General features: G+C 50.9%; 2 protein-coding genes across 12 annotated transcripts in view; both read right to left on the bottom strand.

The window, feature by feature from the left end:
• Nucleotides 1-820, bottom strand: part of Triobp (TRIO and F-actin binding protein) — a 58,146-nt gene extending 57,326 nt beyond the window's left edge. For 4 of the 9 annotated variants that reach the window (XM_006520284.1, XM_006520286.1, XM_006520287.1 and 1 more), the window contains exons 1-2: nucleotides 496-815; nucleotides 206-363 (exon numbers count right to left, since the gene is read on the bottom strand). The gene's annotated coding sequence lies outside the window, so the exon portion shown is untranslated. Of the gene's footprint in view, nucleotides 1-130; nucleotides 364-495 lie in introns of all 9 variants that reach the window. The other 5 variants (NM_001039156.1, NM_138579.4, NM_001039155.1 and 2 more) reach the window with 2 other exon arrangements.
• A 5,813-nt stretch (nucleotides 821-6,633) lies between these two features.
• On the bottom strand, nucleotides 6,634-13,611 carry Nol12 (nucleolar protein 12). 3 transcript variants are annotated; one of them, XM_006521605.4, is made up of 7 exons: nucleotides 12,850-13,388; nucleotides 12,645-12,735; nucleotides 11,960-12,065; nucleotides 11,362-11,410; nucleotides 10,594-10,736; nucleotides 8,378-8,478; nucleotides 7,679-8,084 (listed from the first exon to the last, which is right to left on the bottom strand). In XM_006521605.4, the coding sequence occupies exons 1-7, from the start codon at nucleotides 12,902-12,904 to the stop codon at nucleotides 7,916-7,918; spliced, it is 714 nt and encodes a 237-aa protein (XP_006521668.1). In that variant the 5' UTR covers nucleotides 12,905-13,388; the 3' UTR covers nucleotides 7,679-7,915. The 3 variants fall into 3 exon arrangements, with proteins under 3 accessions (NP_598561.2, XP_006521668.1, XP_006521670.1); NM_133800.3 differs by lacking the exons at nucleotides 12,645-12,735; nucleotides 12,850-13,388 and adding an exon at nucleotides 13,469-13,611 and having other exon boundaries at nucleotides 6,634-8,084; XM_006521607.3 differs by lacking the exon at nucleotides 12,645-12,735 and having other exon boundaries at nucleotides 12,850-13,378.
• Between the last annotated feature and the right edge of the window lie 1,811 nt (nucleotides 13,612-15,422).

Here is a 15,422-nt window from a genome sequence, read left to right as displayed (position 1 = left end):
TTTGTTGGCAATTTCAGCTGAGCTGAGGAATTTAGGGTTCTCCCCTGGGGCTCTAGGTCGGTCCCTTGGAGAGTGGAAGCCCCACGGGAGGATCCACGGAGCTTGAGTTCCTCCTAGGGCGACCACTTACCTGCTCTGCTTAGTTCCCGTTTTGTATAATGGATGTATAGATGGATGGATGGGTGGGTGGATGCGCTGCACAAACCTGGGCTGTTCTTTTCTGGTCCAGCCACCGAGAAGAGCATCCTCTTGGATAGAGAACGTAGCTCCTTTTCCAGGGAAGCTAAACGGGGGCTCTTCGTGTGCCCCTTATGACTCCAGTTTCCTTCACGACTCCCCCCAGCCAACTGGCAGAAATCTTCCCTAAAATGCACATTAGATAAGAATTTAACTACAAAAAGCCTTCGTGCATTTGCACGCCCCACCCGGAGAATGGACCCTGAGTCCCCTCTTCCCAAAGCCGGCCGACCAGCTCCTCGGGGTCTCTCAGCTTACCTCCTCTGGCCTCCCCTTTCCAGCCAGCTTAGTTCCGCTAGCCGCGGGGTTCTGACCTGGACTCGGGTTTCCACTCTCCGGGCGGCGGAGGAACTGGTGCCAGAGTCACAGCCTCTATTTTAACAATGAATCAAAACGCGGCCCAGGACTTGCGTGATAGACCACGCCCCTCCCTCACTCCAATAGGCTCTCCCTAAGAGCTTCATTTGCATGGTCAGTGTGCGACTGGACACACCGAGGACTAGGGGCGGGGCAGAGGCGGGCGGTGCCCAGGCGCCTTGCCGCGCGGGATGCACAGCACGTTTCGCCCGCGCTACCAGCATCTTGGTCCAGTCATGTCCCCATGGGGCCTGAGGACTGGACTTAAGGGCTTGTCTCTTTTCCTGTTGGCTCTCTCTAGCTAAGGTCCCTCAAAAGATACTAATGCATGTGTGGAAAGTACAAAATGTGGCTTCCCGGGCGTGGGGACACAGCACTTTAAAAACTGAAGCAGGATGATGGATCTCCCACAGTTCCAAGCAAACCCAGAGGGCTGGTGATGTACACCTCTAACCCCAGAAATTGGGAGATGAGGTTAGTGGGTATCTAGAAGTGAGGGGAAGACAATCAGAAGGTTATGGCCAGAGACAGTTGGAACCCTGCCTAGTCTACATGAGACCCTGTCAAACAAAAGCAAAACCACCAAAAACCGAAATCAACCAACCAAATAAATTGTTCAGGCAGAACAGTACCAGACAGCTAGTAAACACTAGTGGAACACGGTACCAAACTCATACCGCTCTAAGTTACTGTAGTCAGGGTCTCAGTAGCACAGAGCATCCCTGCCCAGGGATATCTTCACCTCCATTTGAACATTGACCTGGGCTCAGCCACAAAACCAGCAGCCCCACCCCAACTTTTCAAGTTAAGCTCTGTTGTACATTGGTTAAACCCCAGCTCCTATGCCAAGCCTTTACGTATAGCAACAAGGATCAGAGATGCTAATAGACTTGCCAGGGTCACACAGCTAATAAAGGGCAAAAACCAAACTAAAATCTCGGAATGTCTGACTCTGCAGGCCACTGTGGAGTGCCCTCCATTCACATATTCTCTCATTCACTTGGATCTGGTGATGTGGCCAGAAAAGTAAACAGGAATAAAATGTAGTTGCTTCCAATGTGAGGGCATCCTGACCCCGAGTGGAGCTGGCTGATAAGCACAATGGGCTTCCTCCCTGGTCTGGCTAGCTCTAAGTAAGAAAGGGGCTAGTGAGACCTGGGTTCTGCATCAGCGTCTAGCACTTCTTGGCTGGGTGATCTTGAGCCAATTACTTGGCCTTTCTGAGCCTGGAGTGGAATGGGTGTTTCCACTGGGTTGGAACTGACACGGACCCAGCCCTCTGCCCCTACCAGGCTAATCCACCGAGAGCCAACTGAGGCTGGCACTCCTGACAGTGCGGTTCGTTAAAAATGTATGGAGCCCTTTGTCAGTCATGTTTGCCAAGGGTTCATCGGAGAACAAGAGACCTGTGCACTGCTTTGTGTGTTTGTGTGGTGGAGGAAAACAGACCCAGGGCAAGAGAAAGAAGCAAGACATGACTGAGTTCGCCGGTGCTTAGCTAAGAGAAAAGAGGGCAGAGCAGAGAGTGGCAGGCATAGGGTAGCTGGCATGTTTCCAAGAGGTTGTCCGTGATCTTAAGAAAGTTGTTCTTGGGCTGGAGAGATGGCTCAGCCATTAAAGGCTAGGCTCACAACCGAAAATATAAGAAAGTTGCTCTTGCCTCTGCCACATGGCCATGTTTGTTCCTCCCATGCCATCTAGGGGGACAGGAACCACACAGCCCTCCTCATCACCATCCTATCAGAAGGATGTCACACTCTAGTGAGATGCCCAAAGTCCCCTAACTTCCACTCTGGATCCATGAGGGCGTCTGTCTGGGAACTGTGTCCCAGAGCCCTGTGAACTGTTGAGTGGACTCAGTTGAGGGTACTGTGGCGGCAGCCAGGCCAGTCACCACTGTCGCTATTCCTCCTCCTGTCTCCTGCTCCAGCTTGGACTTGTCCGCATCATGTCTTTTAAATTGTATTGTTTTATCAGTGTGACATATGAAGGGCACACTTGTGAGTGTTGCTAAGTATTCCTCTTTAGAAGGAGGTAGAAACAGTGTCTACCCATCCTTCCAATGACAAGCCAAGGTACTATCCCACCTTGGGGGAACCAGTGATTTTATTGGACTTCTTTATGAAACTTAAGTGAAGGGGTTACTTACAGAAATGTCGGTGTTCCTTCACAAAGGCTACACTGTGAAGTGTCTACCCAGCAGGGATTATGGCTTCCCCAGAGCTGCATGGATGGAGCCCAACCCCCTTCCTCAGCCCTTCCTCCACCTATAGCCTCTAGGCTGTCCCCCTACGAGACTGAAGCCACATGCTATTAGAGAAGAAGTTTGTTGGGAGGAGTGGCTACTCAGGCAAGGAGGGTTCCATGGTGATTCTCTGTCTCCTCCTAGGAGGAAAGTAAAGAGTCAACAGGCCCAGTTGTTGTGGTAATCCTTTCTCTTCTTTTCTTTTCTCTTCTTTTCTTTTCTTTTCCTTTCTTTTCTTTTCTTTTCTTTTTTCTTTCTTCTTTCTTTCTTTTTTTTTGTTTTTGGTTTTGGTTTTGGTTTTGGTTTTTGAGACAGGGTTTCTCTGTATAGCCTCGGCTGTCCTGGAACTCACTCTGTAGACCAGGCTGGCCTCGAACTCAGAAATCCACCTGCCTCTGCCTCCTGAGTGCTGGGGTTAAAGGGTAATCTTTTATAAACAGATCTAGAAGAACTCCTATGAGCTTGAAAGATGAGAACAGTTAGCAGCACTTGCTGCTCTTGCTGAGGACCTGGGTTTGGTTCCCAGCACCCATGTGGTAGCTCACGACCACCTTTAATTTTCTTTCCAAGGATCGAGCGCCCTCTTCTGACCTCCAATGGCACCGAACATATTGGTGCATTTACATACATGCCAGGCATGGTGGCGCATGCCTTTAATCTCAGCACTTGAGAGGCAGAGGCAGATGAATCTCTGTGAGTTTGAGGCTACCCTGGTCTATATAGTGAGTTCCAGGATAGCTAAGGCTACACAGAGAAAACTCTCTCAAAAAGCCACCACCACACCACCACCGATGATAATAATAATAATAATAATAATAATAATAATAATAATAATAATGAGAAGGAGGAGGAGGAGGAGGAAGAGAGGAAGAAGAAGAAAGAGAAGGAGAAGGAGGAGGAGGAGGAGGAGGAGGAGGGGAAGGGGAAGGGGAAGGGGAAGGGGAAGGGGAAGGGGAAGGGGAAGGGGAAGGGGAAGGGGAAGGGGAAGGGGAAGGGGAAGGGGAAGAAGAAGAAGAAGAAGAAGAAGAAGAAGAAGAAGAAGAAGAAGAAGAAGAAGAAGAAGAAGAAGAAGAAGAAGAAGAAGAAGAAAGGTTTTGCCGGGCGTGGTGGCACACGCCTTTAATCCTAGCACTCGGGAGGCAGAGGCAGGCAGATTTCTGAGTTAGAGGCCAGCCTGGTCTACAGAGTGAGTTCCAGGACAGCCAGGGCTACACAGAGAAACCCTGTCTCAAACAAACAAACAAAAAAACAAACAAACAAACAAGACATCCTCAGTTTGGTTCAGAGGATAGTCCTGTACAACCATTGGTTCTTTCCTTCCACGGTTCTGTGGGTTCTGGGGATCAAACTCAGGTCCTCAGACTTAAGTGATGTGATAGTCAATTTTAATTATCAACTTTTCACAATCTGAAATCATGTGTAAAGTCTCAATGATGGATGCCTAGATCAGGAGGGCTTGCGGGCATAGCTGTGTGTGGGGGGGTTGCCTTGATTAATGTTGAGCTGGAAAAACTCACCCATTGTGGGCAGTACCATCCCTTAGGCAGAGGGTCCTGAACTGCAGAAATCGAGGGAGGATGCAGAAATGAGTACAGAGAAGCATGGATATATTTGTTCTCTCTGCTCTTGCCTGGTTGTGATGTGACTAGCTGTTTCAAGTCCCTGCCTTGACTTCCCTGCTATGAGGGACTATAATCTGGAATTTAGTAAACTAAACTCTTTCTCCCATAAATTGCTTTTTCTCAGGGTATTCCATCACAGCAACAGAAACGAAACTAAGACAAGCATCCACTGGCAGTCACTTCACTAAGCCTCTGCTCCACACACTTGCTCAGGTCGTGGCCGCCCTAGTTGAGATCCCCTCAGAGATCTGCAGAGTGCCAGGACTCTCTGTTCTACTCCAGAACCAGTGTCTTCACCCAGCCTTTTCTCCCACAGGCTATGGAGGGTTCAGAGCCTGGGTGGGCAAGGCAGAGGGCAGACCAGGACCCATGAGGTTTTATGGGAGTCATCAGAGCTGGCTGTGGACAGGGCTGTCCTGTGATGGTCACACGTGGCCAGGCTTGTTTTCATCTTCTTTACTTCCACAGGAAAACATACAGTTAACATTAATAAACACTGATTTTGGCTTTCAAGGGGGATACAGTCCAAGGCAGAGTGGCAGAGTCAGCCCCTGACTGTGGTGGCAGAAGCTTGTAATATCTGAGGAACACAAGCAGAGCTATGAAGTCAGGTTGGCTTTTGCTGCTCTTACCTTGAGGCCTCTCCTGTGCCATCTCTGAAGTGGTGAGCCCAGCAAACCTTCATTGCCTTGTGATGGCTTGAATCCCACTCCCTCCTGACAGCCTTTTCTGCCACCCCAACCCAAAGCACGTGCTCTCAGCTGAGAGTCTGGGCAGGACTTACAATCTTCATGGGTTGTCTTTTGCCTCAGGAACCCCTGTGCGGGGCGAGGTCCTGTGCCTTGTTGGCCTTTGTCTCTTTGGGTACGGACAGCCAGCTTAGTGGACTTAATTTTTGATGTTAGAGTTACTATCTCTCCTCGGTTCCCTTCTTAGAGTCCCTGCCACATACTCATTGCACTTGATCTGTCTTGCTCTCCACTTGGTCTGTAGTGTCCTGTGCTTGGCAAGTGCCCTTTTAATGCTTCCAGAGTGAAGGGCTGCAGGAGGCCCTCCCTCCTCTCCCTGGATTTCAGAATTCCTGATCTGCCTGCAGTCACCCTCACCGCCACCAGGGGGCCTCTTTAAAAATAAAGGCCTGACCCTGTCCTCATTCAGCCGGGCCAGAGCTTCCTCCTCTCCTCTGACCCACCATCCCTTGCTCTCCATCCGCTCCTGTCACCCAGCTCAGGAAGAGCCTCTCCACACGGGTCAAAGGGCATCTTTGATCAGAAGCCTTCTCAGGTGCTCTTGTCCTGCTCTGGAGTCCCTCAGCTGTCTGCAGCACCCACCGGCACCGGGACACTGTCCATTGCTGTCCCCGCCCAGGGCCTGCCGGGAGCCTTTTAACCCTCTGCTGTCGGATGCTCTCCCCACAGCTTTTCCTGGGGAACAGTCTGCTAGCTTTATCCTTCTTCTCCCCGTTAGCAGATCAACCCCAGTTCTGCTCCGTGAACCTGCCTTCCTAGAACAGGCCTGGGTTGGCAGTGAGTAGTCCCCCTCCCCCCCAATTTTTTTTTTTTTTTTGAGACAGGGTTTCTCTGTGTAGCCCTGGCTGTCCTGGAACTCACTTTGTAGACCAGGCTGGCGTAGAACTCAGAAATCCGCCTGCCTCTGCCTCCCAAGTGCTGGGATTAAAGGCGTGCACCAACTTGCCCAGCACGGCCTTTGCCTTCTTTTTGGCCAACAGAACACAAGGGTCAAGGTTTCTAAGAAAGATCATGTCCTTTTGCATTCCCTCCTCTTCTCTGCTAGCTGAAATACAAATATGATGGCTACAGCTCAAGCAGCTATCTTGCGATGTGAGGCCAAGTTGCCAAAAAGAAAGACATAAAAGCCCACCACCCCAGGCTTCTGGCTTTCCCAGCTCCAGGCTGGTAACCTTGTCAGCCTTAGAGGTCTCACTACACAAACTAGTTGTGATCTTTTGCTGTTGTGTGGACCTGAACCTGCCACACAGCCCAAGCTGGCCTAGAACTTGGGGTCTCCTCTCTCAGCCCCTTGAGCTGCTGGCACTAGCGACATGTGTGAACACAGCCTAGCAACCCCATCATGCCCTCTTGTGCTTGCTGGTGTGAGGCTGGCTCTTTGTAGGCCTGTCTAGATGCCTGAACTTCAGCCATCCTTCCTCCTAGGCTCTATTTTTTTTATTATGTCTTTTCCTCAATTACATTTCCAATGCTATCCCAAAAGTCCCCCATACCCTCCCCCACACCCCCCAGGCTTCTAAGTGCTAGGACTAGTGTGTGCCACCATGGCAGCTCCCCTCGCTGCTGCTCCTGAAGTCCAAACAGATGCGACTCTGGGCAGCTGGGGAGACAGGGAAGGAGTTCGTGATTAGAGAAACAGTGTGTAGGGTGTGTTTGTGGTCTCCTATGTATGTGTGTATGGAGGGTCTCCTGTGTCCTCTTGTGTACACTGGAAATGACTTCATGTCTCCAGAGGCAGAAATCTCCACTGAGGGGACAGGGACATGCTGTGAGCGGTGAGGTGTGTGAGCCTAGTGTTGTGCAGAGCATCCTGTAATACCCACTCCAGCCTCAGGGTAGCCCTGGAGATTCATAAAGGGAAACACCCAGTAGAACAGCACTGCTTGAGGCTCACATGGGTACCAAATCCCTCTATTTCCTGGCTTACTGTCCTGATCAGTGGTCTAGACAGTGAGGCCCAGGTCCCCTTCACTGGGTTGAACACTAGAACCTCCAGGAGAGGCAGGCCCATCTCAGACAGGTATCAGGTAGTCACTGCTCTTGGAGCAGAGGGCAGGGAATGGGGAGAAGGGCTGAGGTCAGGCCAAGCCAGCTCCCAGGAAAGGCCCGGAGATAAGCTTTCCGTCCCTGAGTGTGGCCTTCTGATGCTGGCACTCAAGTCTTCAGCTATCTCCTGACAGCCCACCAGCCTGAAACTCCCTATGTAGCTGAAGACGGATGACCTTGAATTGAGTCTCCTGTCTCAGCCTCTTTGGTGTGGTTTTACCATATACCACCAAAGCTGGCCACAGCTCTGGATTCTACATTCTGGTCTTCAGCTAGGATGAGCGGGCCCAGATATGATATGACCTTGTAATACCTTCAGGAAAACCTGGAGGTAGATGGACCCCTGACCATTCTCACCACCCCAGAGGTCAGCCTTTGGTGCATGGGATCCAAGCCAGGACAAAGCACAAGCACAGACTGGAGGAGTTTCACACTTCTCTTCAGTCCCAGGTGGATGTACACTTGTGAACGAGCCCCAGCACGGTTCTGCAGGCTCCGGGAACCCGGGCTCTCAGAAGTCCGTTCCTTCTGGGTTCAAAGCAAGGATGACCCTGGATGGCAAAGTCCTGATTTTCAGGCTTAGGCTGCAGGTAACCCTCGGTGTAGCTGGGTTACAGGGACAGCCAAGGACTCAAGCTGGGACCCCCAGGTTTGAGGGCTCACTCCCCGTTGTGCCTGGCTTTTCCAGTCATCCGACGGCGGCGCTGGGTCTTGCTGGTACGTGTGGCACTTGGAGGTTTCTTGGTGGAGTCCTGTGCCCGCCGAGGGTGTTTCCTCTTGACCTTCTTCCGACTGTGTGCGTGCAGTGTAGCTGTGAGGGAGGAGATGCTGTGGGGAGAGTGGAGGCTGGTGAGGCCAGGACCATGGCTTCCCCTCGAGACTCAGGCAATGGTGGGGTGGGAGGCTGGGTAGTGATCTTTAGTCATGGACGAGTGTAATCATTTGACTTGTGGATTGGAAGCTGCAACAAGCTCCAAACACATGTCACACTCGGCCTGGCCTGGCCCCACAAGCCTGCCAGCATCCCCTCCTGCCCTCTCCCCTCAGGCTAGGGTGGTTCCACATGCCCAGCCACTAGTGCCAGGGAGGCTCGGACCCAAGAACTACAAGCCAAAACTCACCGCTGAGAGAGCAGGGGATCTTTGGACTTCCTGGGCAAGGCTTTTGTTGGCTTTTCCAGGGATGACATCTCCTCTTCCTGGGACCCATCCTGGTCCCCTTGCTAGAGAAACAAAGGACAGGCACCCTGAGCAGTTCTGGCTTTCACACAGAAAGAAGTCCGTCCAACCAGTTACATTAAAGGCCTGAGTAGGGCTCAGAGAAGGCTCTGGGCAGAAGCGCACTATCTGTATCTGGCCTGCTTAGCCTTAATTGTCAATCTGATGCATCCCAGATCATCTGAGAGAAGTCTCAACTGAGAAACTGCCTAGATCAAGTTGGTCTATGGGCAAGGCCTAGCACGCACTGAGTGACACCCTTCCTCGGGAAGGTGGGCCTGGGCTGGAAAACAAAGCTAGCTGAGCATAGGCGAGTGAACAAGTCAGAGTGAGCAAGCAGGACTTCTCCATGGTTTCTGCCTCAGGTTCCTGGGCTAAGCTTCTGCCCTGACTCCCTTCTATGATGAACTGTGACCTGGAAGTGTAAGAGGAATTAAACCTTTTCCTCCCTAAGTTGTTTTTGGTTATAGTATTTGTCATACTGGCAGAAAAAGAACCTAGGACACTGTGTGAGAACCAGAATGACAAAGGACAGCCTGTTTCCAAAATTCGCCAATAGCAACATCAGCAAAATGGCAGCAAAACACACACTGCCAGGCCCTACAGGAAGACACACATAAAGCAGAGAAGGGCAAACCGTCAGTCAGGCGTGCCTCTTCAGATGTACACACACAACTCAGGGCAGGAACTTTTTTCGAGACAGGGCTCAGTATGTAGCCCAGGTTGATCTTGAACTAATGATCCCCTGCCTTCACCTCCCTCGTATGCTTCCGGGCCTGGCCCTTGGAAATGTGAAGGATTTTGCTTTGTTGGTTTTGTGGTGTTGGAGATTGGACCTGGGGTCTCATATGCTAGGCAGGCTGCAACCTCAGCCCAAAAATGTCCTTTATACTGTTAACTGCCTGGGCAGCTGGATGAAGAGAAATGTAACATCTGGAAGGAAATACAGTGTCTATGCTGAGAACAGACGTCTTGTCTTATTAAAAACTGTTTTATATTGCTTGCATGCCTGTGTACAACATGCATGCTTGGTGCTTGCAGAGGCCAGAAGAGGTGTCAGATGCTCAGAACTGGAGTTATAGGTGTTTGTGAGACTACACGGCAACTGACCCTGGATCTTCTGAAGAGCAGAAAGCATTCTTATCCTCTGAGCCGTCTCTCCAGGCTCCAGACTTATGCTATTCTTTGAACACTGCAGTGTAACAATTTAAGGAACACAGGATATTCAGATTTTGTTTTGTGTGTGTGTGTGTGTGTGTGTGTGTGTGTGTGTGTGTGTGTGTGTGTGTGTGACATGCATACCAAACTGTGGGTGCAGGAGGTCAGAGAATAACCCTCCAACACATGGTGTTCCAGAGTGATTTACCCCTAAGCTATCTCGATGGCCTGGCATTCAGCTTGCTTGCTTTTTCTTTCTTTCTTTTTTGTTTGTTTGTTTTTGTTTTTTCAAACAGAGTTTCTCTGTGTAGCCTTGGCTGTCCTGGAACTCACTCTGTAAACCAGGCTGGCCTTGAATTCAGAGACCCGCCTGCTTCTGCCTCCTGAGTGCTGGGATTATAGGTGGGTACCACCACTGCCTGGCTTAGCATGCAGTTTTCTAAGTAACTGAGAGATGATTTAAAGGATAAGGGAAGACATTCATAATTTCTATGTAAACATAATACCATCATATTCAAAAGAATTGAGCATTTGTAGACCTGAAGGGACCCTGACATAGAAATTCCTGCACAAGCCACAGGTACAGCTTTAAGTGGCACAGATGTTTTGTTATTGAGAGTGTACAACCCATGCTACAAACCCACTGCCCCTGTACACGCATGCCACTGGGTACTGCTTGTCACACAAGGGTTACAGTCCCTCTAAGCCTGCTGAGCTTACTCAGTGCTCAGCACTGGGCTCAGTGCCAAGGGCCTCATCCCTGCATCCTCATGGTTACCCACCTCCATGCCCAGTCAAGGCTACCATGGCAACCCTCAACTGACAGATGAGCTGAGCCAGGTACGAAAGCTGCCTGGAGCACACTTCCCATATGAGACCCTTGAGATGAACCAGCACTGAGCAGCCCTCACAAACCCACCTACCCCCAAACCTTGCTTCCCCAGGTCTGTCCTGGGACCTACCTCAGGCAGGGGCAGACCTAGCAGCCGGGCCCCTGAGAGGTCCAGGTCACTGATGGTGGTCACAGTGACTGTGTGATTGGGGTGGTCATACTGCACCGACTCTGTCTTCGCTGTCACTAGCCGCTCCAGCTCATCTGCCTCCTCTGCAAGGTGGGCACAAAGCAGTCGTCAGGCCTGGCTTAGTCCAGCCTCTTTCCTGGCCCTGGTGGGCCGGGGACTAGCACACGGCGAGCGGTCCTCAGGCCTGTTTCAGTCCAGGCTCCATCCTCCCTCCTAGCCCTGGCGGGATGGGACTGGCACACAGTGAGCGGTCCTCAGGCCTGGCTCAGTCTAGCCTCCCTCCTAGCCCTGGAGGGTAGGGGACTGGCACGTGGCGAGCTTCTCCAGAGCCAGTCCGGCTCTCCTTGTATCTCCCTGCCTCTCCCTTTCTTCCCTAATCTACAGAGTGGCCCAGAGCCCCGCCCACGGGTAACCATGGGAGATGAACCTCTCATCCCTTTGTGCTCCTGCTTGTCCCTGCTTTGGAGAAACTGCGCGAGGGCATGAGCTGTCCCATCCCTGGCTCTCTGCTCAGTCTCAGTTTACCATATGGATTGGGTGTCCAGCTCTCTGATCCGCTTGTACTTAGACCACCCTTGCCCCCACACCACCACCAAAATCTCCACAGCTAAGAAACTCACTCTCCCACCCTCACATATTCCCACTTAGGGGACACAGAAGCCCAGGCTCACTGGGTGCTCACCACGTGAAGCCTAGATAGAGACTTACCCAGTGCTTCCTCTCTTTCTGCCAGCATCTTCAGGTACTCCTGGTGGCGCTGAAGCCCAAAGGGAAGAGGTGAAGGTGTTAACTGTTAACCTGACCAAATCTAAGATGGCCTGGGAGATGGGCCTCTGAGCATACTATGCGTTATTATCGTGATTTTGTTTACTGAGATGGGAAGACCTGCTCACTATGGGTGGTGCCATTCAGTGAAGAACCAGCTGCTTCAAGCTCCTGCCACCCTGACTCTCCTGCCAGGATGAACTGGGTGCTTGAACTCAGAGTAAACCTTTCCTCCCTTATGCTGCCTTTTTTTCAAGAGTATTTTACCACAGTCACAGAAAAAGCCACTAAAACGGAAATAAACACAGCGAGAATGGCCTTTCGGTCCACACATGGGACAGCCCTGTGTACTCCCATCGTATGAGAGCATGGTTCACGGAGCAAATTCTAGAGGAGACTCATCCCTCACACGCGGATCCCCAGCGTCTCTATACGCTGCTCCCGTCACACTCACACTGCGGTCCCATAGCTGCCTCTAGCAGACCTAGCCAAGGCTGGCCCTCCCCTGGGAGGTGAAACCCTACCCCACCCTCAACCACACCTCTTCCCGAAGTTTCTTCTGCTCTTGCTTAAGCCGCTGCTTTATCTCTTCAATGGCTGCCTTCTTGCGCTCTACCTTCCGCTTGTGGAAGCCTGTCAGGTACTCCCTGCAAGAAGGAAGAAGGGGAGAAGCCAGGGGAGTCAGGAGGAGCCAGGAGGAAAGCAGGGCTCTACAGAGCTCCATAAGTTGCCTGACTCTCTCCTACCCACCAACCCATTTTACCCTCTCACAGCCAACCCTTAATTTATAGATGGGGACTCTGAGGAAGAGACTAGGATACTCATCCAAGGTCACAGACAATGCAGTCACAAGTCATTCAATGACAAAGGTACCTTCGAGAAATGAGTTGTGAGTCCTTGCTGGACCATCAGAGTGTACTTACATAATAATCCTGGGTGGTATAACCTACCACACACCTATGCTGGAAGCTATAGTCTCAGTACGCGCTCCATCACTAACCAAACGTCACCTAGCTCACCTGGCCTTCCTGCCCCTTGCTAAGTACACAAAAGGCCAGGTGGTCAATACACAGAGCTGGTGGTCACTGTTCCCACACTGGCAAACTTTATTTCATAGGAGTCACTTCTAGTAAGGCTTTCTAATAATGCCTTCACCCAGACCCCAAAACTCTTTCACTGAACCAACCAACAACCAGTCCTCAAGGCCACCTGACTCCTGAACCCACCTGGGTCCTGTGTGGCGGGTCCTAGGAGTGCCCCCACCTTCCTGACTCGTGCTTCCTTCTTCCTGTCTAATCTCTGCTGTTCCTGAGTTTGCTGTATTGGAAGTTAATTACGCTTAGTACCTTATTCGAGCTAGGCAAATGGTCTAATAAATTAATTCGTTTATATTGTCTTGGAGACAGGGACAAATTGTCCAAATGCCCATACCGTTCTTGAACTTTCCCGCACAGGGTTTTACTTTGCAATCCTCCTGCCTCAGCATCCGGGATGGCTAGGATTATAGGTCTGCACTACCAGGCTTTGCAATTACGGTTTCCGTTGGTACACTACACCAGGGGTTTTAACTGTATTTTGCTACTGTTATGGATCGTAATGTAAATATTATCTCTTTTCCGATGGGTTTAAGGGGGTCGCGACCCACAGGTTGAGAGCCATCAGACCACAAGGTGCTATTTACGGTGACACTAAAAAGCAGTTCAGCCTCTGGTCTCAGGCTTGGCTGGCACGCAGTCTGGTGCGTGAATCAATGAACTAAACCTCTCTCATCCCATCGGCTCGTCCTTCGTCAACAACGACTGGGAGCCAGCTATGGGCTGTGACAATAGACGGCGCGGCACTCCGGTGGTCCAAGGCGCAGCGCTGAGAGCCGTAAACAGCGAGGGAGGAGCGGGCGACTCCATCCCCCGAGGTGGGGAAAGAGGAAGGCGAGCTCCAGCTACATCCAGGGGCGGGGCCGGAAGAACCCTCCGCGTGGGCGTGCGCGCCCTGTGCCTGGCGCGCTTCCCCCGGCAGCCCGACGGGAGTCTCTTTCCACCCTGCCACTCACCGCCGCTTCTCTTCATCAAAGTTGAGAACGAGCCGGGGCCGCCGGTCGTCTCCATCTCTTTTCTTCTTCTTCTTGTTGCGGCCCATTGCAGTGAAGCTTCCGGCAGCGTGGCCGCTTCTGACTTTAAAACACTTCCGGGTGTAGCAGTTTCAGATTTCCGGTAGGGCGCTCTTCGTGGCCTTGTTCCACAGTTCCGCAGATTTGGCTCCACCTTTTAAAGGAGCCTCCCGTCCTGCCTCAGCTTTGGTTCAGGTCTTCTGAACAATCCTCCCAGAATGGCTTCGGTGAGAACTAGGCTCCCCGATTCCATCATCTGACCTGCCTCGAACAAGCGCTCAATCTGGAGTTATTTATAAACCGCTAAGAATTACTGAACTTAATTGAATTCAGATGTCAACTCTTTCATGATTTCCTTGAGCGAGGGAAACTGCCTAGATGCAAACACTGGTATTCCTTTACAAAGTATGTGACTCAAAAGCAATTGCCCCCCTTTAAAAAAAAAAGATTAAATCATAAATTATGGGCTAGGGGAGGTGGCATACATCTTTATCCCAGTACCTGAGAGGCAGAGGCAGGTGGATCAAAGTCAGCCTAAGCTACACAGTGAGTTCCAGGACAACCAGAGCAGAGCTAGACAATAAAGAGACCCTGTCTATAAATAAATAAGTAAGATTAAAAAAATACTGTGCCTAAGTGAGTTTAGGTCTACTGTATGAGGACCTACAAGGCCAGAAGACGGTATGAAATCCCCTGCAACTAGAGTTACAGATGGGGGCTGGTGAGATGGCTCAGCAGGTAAGAGCACCCGACTGCTTCCGAAGGTCCTGAGTTCAAATCCCAGCAACCACATGGTGGCTTACAACCATCCCTAATGAGATCTGACTCCCTCTTCTGGTGTGTCTGAAGACAGCTACAGTGACTTACATATAATAAATAAATAAATCTTAGAGTTACAGATGGTGTGTGAGTCATGTGGGTACTGAGAATCAAACCTTGGTCCTCTATAAGACAAGTAGGCACTGTTAACCATTGGAGTCATCTCTCCAGCCCCCAAATTGCCTTTTTCTTTGTGTCTCACTTTCCTATTTATAAAATAGAGATCATTGTAGTGACTTTGTAAGGCTGTAAAGAGGTGGCCCTGGAACTCTGGCATGCACTTAAAGGCTTGCTGAAATCCAAATTGAGGGTTCAGGGTTCAACACACTTGGCAGGGCCCCAGAATGTCCATTTCTAGAACATTCTCTGGTGACCCTGAATATTGCTCCTGCGTGCAGCAAACTGAGAGCCGTGACTGTGGTGGGACAAGTGTGTCGGGTCAGAAGTGCATAACACAATATTCTCCCAGACTCAGTTGGTGCAGAGGGAAATCTCTGAGTTCGAGGCCAGCCTGGTCTACAGAGTAAGTTCCACGACAGCCAGGGCTACACAGAGAAATCCTGTCTCAAAAAACCAAAGCCAAACGGGGTGGGGGGAGAGCAGGGATTGTGCCAGTGATCAAATGTGAGCTAGATTGTCTGAGCTTTGGTGTTTGGTCTCCCTTCCCAGCTTCCTGGCCACTCCCTCAGAAGCTAATATGTCTGCTCAGAGAGGTGGGAAGCAGGCTGTGATAATGAGCCTCACTTCCACGTAGGTGTGGCACTCCATGAATGTCTGATTCCTCCCACACGGGTCCCCCACTCGGAGATTCTATGCTGGATGCTGAGAAGAAGTTATCTTTAAAGTGTGGGTCGGGGCTGGAGAGATGGCTCAGTGGTTAAGAGCACTGACTACTCTTCTGGAGATCCTGAGTTCAAATCCAAGCAACCACATGGTGGCTCACAACCATCTGTAATGAGATTAGTGCCCTTTTCTGGTATGTCTGAAGATAGCAACAGTGTACTCACATATAATAAATGAACACATTAAAAAAAAAAGTGTGGGTCCCCAAACTGGGCATGGTGACACAGCCTGTTAT

The sequence above is a fragment of the Mus musculus genome, chromosome 15 (genome assembly GCF_000001635.26).
Source record: "Mus musculus strain C57BL/6J chromosome 15, GRCm38.p6 C57BL/6J".
Taxonomy (NCBI): domain Eukaryota; kingdom Metazoa; phylum Chordata; class Mammalia; order Rodentia; family Muridae; genus Mus; species Mus musculus.
Note: the sequence above shows the minus strand (reverse complement) of the source record. Positions and strands in the feature narration are given on the sequence as shown.